A 7,105-nucleotide genomic window follows, 5' to 3' on the forward strand; every position below is an offset into this window, starting at 1 on the left:
TATAGCAGGGGTAGAATTTCCTTCGGACTTATTGAATTTGAGTTAGATGACCTAGATGTTGTTATGGGAATGGATTGGTTGGGAAAATTCAAAGCCCAAATAGACTGCAGAGCCCAAAAAGTGACCTTGAAAGGCCCAAAAGGAGTTAAAGTAACCTATAGAAAAATTAGTTAGAAGCCCAGTCCAAGAATAATTTCTGCTATGCAATTCAAGAACTGTATAAGAAAGGGGTATCCATTGTACTTGTGTAGTATACAAAAGTTGGAGGAAGAAGAAGAGAGGATGGAGAATATTCCTGTAGTTAATGAATTTCAGGATGTCTTTCCGGAAGAAATCCCTGGAATGCCTCCAATAAGGGAAGTGGAGTTCATCGTAGACCTAATGCCTGGAACTGGCCCAATATCTAAAGCACCATATCGTATGGCTCCAGCTGAAATGAATGAGCTTAAGACCCAATTAGAAGAGTTATTAGAGAAGGGCTACGTAAGGCCCAGTGTATCCCCATGGGGTGCGCCTGTATTGTTTGTAAAGAAGAAGGATGGTAGTCTAAGGTTGTGCATTGACTACCGTGAGTTAAACCAAGTGACGGTTAAGAATAAGTATCCTCTCCCAAGGATCGATGATTTGTTTGACCAACTGAAAGGAGCTGGAATTTTCTCTAAGATTGACTTAAGGTCAGGGTATCATCAGTTAAGGATTGTTGATAAGGACATTGCTAAGACCGCTTTTAGGACGCGTTATGGTCATTATGAGTTTACAGTAATGCCTTCTGGATTGACTAACGCGCCAGCAGTATTTATGGATCTCATGCATAGAATTTTTAAGCCATACTTAGATCAATTTGTGGTAGTATTTATAGATGATATATTGGTTTACTCTAAGAATGAAGAAGAGCATGAGAAACATCTCCGAATAATTTTGTCAACCCTCCAACAGAAACAATTGTATGCGAAGTTTTCGAAGTGTGAGTTTTGGTTGGAAAAAGTGGCATTTCTAGGCCACGTCATTTCTAAGGAGGGTGTTGCCGTTAATCCAGCAAAGATTGAAGCCGTTAGTGAATGGCCTACTCCAAAGAATGTGACTGATATAAGAAGTTTTCTAGGTCTGGCGAGTTATTACAGACGTTTTGTTTAGGATTTCTCGAAAATAGCCCGACCAATGACCAACCTTATGAAGAAGGAGTCCAAGTTTATTTGGAGCCCAGAATGTGAGAAATCCTTCACCATCCTAAAGGAAAGACTAACCTCAGCCCATGTGTTATCCTTGCCTGATGGGAGTGATACTTATGAAGTATATAGTGATGCATCTAAACATGGCTAGGGTGTGTTTTAATGCAAAATAGAGTCATTGCGTATGCATCACGGCAACTGAAGCCATATGAAGTCAACTACCCTACTCATGACCTAGAGTTGGCCGCAATAGTCTTTGCTTTAAAGATTTGGCGTCATTACTTGTATGGGGTGACATGTAAGATATACACAGATCATAAAATTTTGAAATACATTTTCACCCAAAAGGATTTGAATATGAGGCAAAGGAGATGGTTAGAATTCATAAAAGACTACGATTTGGATATCCAATACCATGAAGGGAAAGCCAATGTAGTGGCAGATGCCTTAAGTAGGAAGACAAGTCATACCTTAAGCACTATGGTGGTAGCAGATCAACTGTGTTTAGACTTTCAGAAGATGAATCTTGAAGTTATGCAATATGGAGAAGTAGAGAAAATGTTTAGTGCATTGACCATTCAACCCTCGATGTTTGATCAAATTAGGGATGCTCAATTAAAAGATGAAAAGATGGAAAAGATAAAAGAAAAGGTGAGGGAGGGTCATGCTGGAGACTTCGAAATTCATGAAGATGGAAGTTTAAGAATGGAAGAAAGGTGGTGTATACCCGAAGCTTGTGAAGATTTGAAATTGAAAATCATGGAAGAAGGCCATAATTCTCCATATTGATGCACCCAGGGGGTGATAAGTTGTATAAGGATTTAAAGAAGAATTTCTGGTGGGCTCGTATGAAGTTGGACATAGCGGAATTTGTTTCAAATGCTTAACATGTCAAAAGGTGAAGAGTGAACATAAAGACCCCAAGGAAAAGTCCAACCTTTAGATGCGCAGGATGGAAGTGGGATTCTATTTCGATGGATTTCGTTGTTGCGTTACCTAAGGGTAAATCTGGAAATGATACGATATGGATAATTGTCGATAGGTTGACCAAGTCTGCAGTGTTCATACCTATGAAGGCAACATGGTCGATGGATCAGCTAGCTAAGGCCTACATCAAGCATGTATTGAGAATACATGGAATACCAAAAGATATTGTGTCTGATCGGGATTCTAGATTTTTGTCTAACTTCTGGCAGAAGCTACAACAAGCCTTTGGTTCGAAGCTATTGATGAGTACTGCTTTTCACCCAACAACTAATGGTCAGACTGAAAGGACCATACAAAACTTAGAAGATATGTTAAGAGCTTGTCATGGAATATCAGGGTTCATGGAAGATCATCTCGATTTGATAGAGTTTCTACATAACAGTATCATTCAAGTATAGGCATGGCACCATTCGAGGCTTTGTATGGTAGGAAGTGTAGATGCCCATTATGTTGGAACGATATAAGTGAAACAGTTGTACTTGGGCCTCAATTGATTGAAGAGACCGTGCAACAAGTTAAGATGATCCATGGAAAGATTAAGGCAGCCCAAGATCGTCAGAAAAGCTATGTTAATCTGAAGCGTAGGAAGAAGAATATGAAGTGGGCGAAAAAGTGCTTTTGAAAGTATCACCAAAGAAGGGTGTGATGAGGTTTGGAAAGAAAGGGAAGCTCAGCCCTAAGTTTATAGGCCCATATGAAATATTGGATAGAGTTGGAAAAGTGGCCTATAGGCTAGCCCTACCACTGAATTAAGCCGTGTTCATAATGTGTTCCATATATCTCAGTTGAGACGGTATATTCCAGATAAATCACATGTGTTGCAGCCTGAAACAGTTCAAATTGATGAGAACTTGTCCTATGAAGGAAGGCCTATTAAGATTTTAGACAGTAAGGTTAGAAGTACCCGAAACAAAGATGTTAAAATTGTTAAGGTGCTCTGGTCTAATCAGAAGTCTGAAGAAGCAACATGGGAAGCAGAGGCTGACATGCGAAAGAAATATCCAGAGTTGTTTGCAGAAGGTTAGTAGTAGAGTTACGGGGGCGTAACTCCTTTTAAGGGGGTAGAATGCGATAGAGTTTCGCGCGTTTGACTTAGAACTATTGTTTGCCATATTTTATGAGTTATTATGTGAATCGACTTACTTTTATAGGAAGTTGGTAGTATATGTGTCTTACTTGCTTTGTCTCTTGCATTGCTTGCTTTAAGTTTCGAGGACGAAACTTCTTTTAAGGGGGGTAGTCTGTAATACTCCGTATTTTTTAGTAAGTTATTAGTTATATTTTTTAAAAGATTTTATATACTAAAAAGGCTTTTATTAATTATAAAGGTTTTAAATAGGAATTTATGATATATTGTGGGGTTTCCAAATAAATTCTAGCCCAAATTATATATTAGGCCTAAGTTTACAACTTTTTAGTAGTTAGAAGATATTTTAAAAAGAAAATTCAAAAGGATTTACAAAAAAGGTTTATAAAAGAAAAAGAAAAAAAAAACTCAACTAATTAAATTCGGTGCAAACTCACGTCACTGAGTTGCATCCAAATTGGTTAATTTCGGTTGTCTTATCTTTTAGCTAAATTTGTTTGTTTTATCTTTTAGTTACTTTATTTCTTTTATCTTTTGGTTAAATTAGCATCAAGACTACTTATCTTGTGGAATATTCCTCTATTCTAGCTATATTATCATAAAAGATAGTTTATCATAACTAAAGTAATAATCTTTTCTCAAGAATCTATCTTTTAGCTCATATTCCTATTCTTATCCTATTTACCCAACTAGTATAAATAGGGGTCTCCACCCACCATATTCTTCACACCAAATTTGAGGAATAAATCTCTTTTCTCAAGTTTAAACTCTCTCTCCCTCTTAGCCTACCTTCTCTATTTTTCTCCCTAGTAGTTATTATTATTAAAGGTGCGTGTATATGTAGATTTTTAATATTGTTATGCACATATAGTATTATTGTTTTAGGGTTATTATCTTGGATTGTAATGTATGTTTACGTGAGTTTTAGTATTAGTATTATAAGTTTCAGCATACCCCTTTGTAAGTATATGGTTAATTTGTGTTCTTAGTGTACTGTTAAGCCTAATAATATTATAGCTTTTTAGTGTGAATAAGATAAGTTTCATGATACCCCTTATAAGTTTATCTCATGAGTTATTTGGTTCGTCGGTATTGAACTGGAAGTATGTAAGTATTACATTTCAATCCCATGACTTTCGTCAACATTAGTATCCCTGCAAGAAAAAAAAAATCATGTTATTTGTTATACTCTTTGCTATCATCAGAAAAGTTATCACTTCATATAACATTGAAAATTTCTAAGATTATTTCATGACAAGTTATATTTTATATGCCTTTATATGGTTAAAGTTTTATACAAGAATTATTATTATTTTAAGGAGGATTATTTCCGAAAGATTTTATTAGTTATATGATCTTTTATGATCACAATTTATAAAGAGGCCACGGCTTGTTATTTACTAACAAGAACGGTAGCTATTTTAATTTACCCATGTACTTTTTGTATAAGTCATGTGGACAAGGTAGTTCCCCTCGTAATAGACTCAATAAGGAATACTAAACTTGAGGGGTGTGCACACATTAGGCAAGCTCACGAACCCCTTAGAAATTGTAAAAAAACATGTCAGGCTTTGGAATCGCTCAATTAGGATGTCCGAGCTAGGAGTTAGGCCCAAATTACGATGCTGGGACAAGATGAGTAGGAAACAGAAACGAAAAATCGGACTTAAACGAATTCAGCTTCAGAGATCACGAACCCCTTAGAAATGGTAAAAAAACATGTCAGGCTTTGGAATCGCTCAATTCTGATGTCCGACGTAGGAGTTAGGTCGAAATTACGATGTTGGGCCAATATGAGCATGAAACAGACACGAAAAATCGAACTTCAACGAATTCAGCTTCTGAGCTCACGGACCCCTTAGAAATGGTAAAAAAAACAATTCAGGCTTTTGAATCGCACAATTCTGATGTTCGGGCTAGGAGTTAGGCCCAAATTACGATTTTGGGCTCAGATAAGCAAGAAACGGATGCAAAAAATCGGACTTCAACGAATTTAGCTTCACAGCTCACGAACCCCTTATAAATGGTAAAAAAACATTTAAGGCTTTATAATTGCTCAATTTTGAGGTACGAGCTAGGAGTTAATCCCAAATTACAATTTTGAGCCAAGATGAGAAGGACACAGACGCAAAAAATTGGGCTGCAAGGAATTCAGCTTCAGAGCTCACGAGCCCCTTAGAAATGGTAAAAAAACATGTCAAGCTTTGGAATCGCTCAAATCTGATGTCCGACATAGGAGTTAATCCCAAATTACGATTTTGGGCACAGAGGAGTACTAAACAGAAAAAAAAAATCTGACTGCAAGGAATTCAGGTTCTAAGCTCACGAACCCCTTAGAAATGGTAAAAAAAAATTCAGGCTTTGGAATTGCTCAATTCTGATGTCCGAGATAGGAGTTAGATCGATATTACGATGTTGGGCCAATATGAGCATGAAACATACACGAAAAATCGGACTTCAACGAATTCAACTTCTGAGCTCACGAACCCCTTAGAAATAGTAAAAAAACCAATTGAGGCTTTTGAATCCCTCAATTCTGATCTTCGAGGTAGGAGTTTGGCCGAAATTACAATTTTTGGCACAGATGAGTAGTAAACAGACACAAAAAATCTGACTGCAAGGAATTCAGGTTCTTAGCTCACGAACCCCTTAGAAATGGTAAAAAAACAATTCAGGCTTTTGAATCGCACAATTCTGATGTCCGGGCTAGGAGTTAGGCCCAAATTTTGATTTTGGGCCAAGATGAGCAAGAAACGGATGCGAAAAATCGGACTTCAACGAATTTAGCTTCACAGCTCACGAACCCCTTATAAATGGTAAAAAAACATTTAAGGCTTTTTAATTGCTCAATTTTGAGGTCCGAGCTAGGAGTTAATCCCAAATTACAATTTTGAGCCAAGATGAGAAGGACACAGACGCAAAAAATTGGGCTGCAAGGAATTCAGCTTCAGAGCTCACGAACCCCTTAGAAGTGGTAAAAAAATATGTCAGGCTTTGGAATCGCTCAATTCTGATGTCCGACATAGGAGTTAGGTCGAAATTACGATGTTGGGCCAATATGAGCATGAAACAGACACGAAAAATCGAACTTCAACGAATTCAGCTTCTGAGCTCACGAACCCCTTAGAAATGGTAAAAAAAACCAATTCAGGCTTTTGAATCGCTCAATTCTGATGTCTGAGTTAGGAGTTAGTCCCAAATTACGATTGGGCATGGAAGAGTAGTAAACAGACACAAAAAACTGACTGCAAGGAATTCAGCTTCTGAGCTCATGAACCCCTTAAAAATGGTAAAAAAAAACATGGCAGGCTTTGGAATCGCTCAATTATGATGTCCGAGCTAGGAGTTAGGCCCAAATTACGATGTTGGGCCAAGATGAGTAGGAAACAAACATGAAATATCGGACTTCAACGAATTCAGCTTATGAGCTCACGAACCCCTCAGAAATGGTAAAAAACCAATTCAGGCTTTGGAATCGATCAATTCTGATGACGGTGCTAGGAGTTAGTCCCAAATTACGATTTTGGACACAAATGAGTAGTAAACTGTTGTATAATATGAGCACTATAAGAGAGGGGGTGAATTATAGTGAGAGAATAAGCACTACTTTTTGCGGAATTAAAAGTAAACTTGGGAACAAATAATGGGAACACGAGAGATTTTACGAGGAAAAACTTCCTAGGCCTAGTAGGAAGAAACAACCTCGACCACAAGGGATTTTAAACAACTTTCCACTATAATAGGCCAAAACAACTCTGATTACAACCTATTACTTTTCTCTCGATTCTCAACTTAAGTCACTCAACTCAAGTTCCCAACGACAGTTCCCAACAACTGACGTTTTCTCTCAAAACNGCTCTTC

The 7,105-nt window shown here is 37.4% G+C and overlaps 1 protein-coding gene across 1 annotated transcript; it reads left to right on the top strand.

Annotated features, from left to right (window-relative positions):
- The first annotated feature begins 201 nt into the window (after positions 1–201).
- On the top strand, positions 202–1,958 carry LOC130590272 (uncharacterized). Its single transcript, XM_057392340.1, has 2 exons — positions 202–568; positions 1,591–1,958. The coding sequence occupies exons 1-2, from the start codon at positions 202–204 to the stop codon at positions 1,956–1,958; spliced, it is 735 nt and encodes a 244-aa protein (XP_057248323.1).
- The last annotated feature ends 5,147 nt before the right edge of the window (positions 1,959–7,105 follow it).

This window comes from Beta vulgaris, unplaced genomic scaffold (genome assembly GCF_026745355.1).
Source record: "Beta vulgaris subsp. vulgaris cultivar EL10 unplaced genomic scaffold, EL10.2 EL10_2_Chr_UnSca2, whole genome shotgun sequence".
Lineage (NCBI taxonomy): Eukaryota > Viridiplantae > Streptophyta > Magnoliopsida > Caryophyllales > Amaranthaceae > Beta > Beta vulgaris.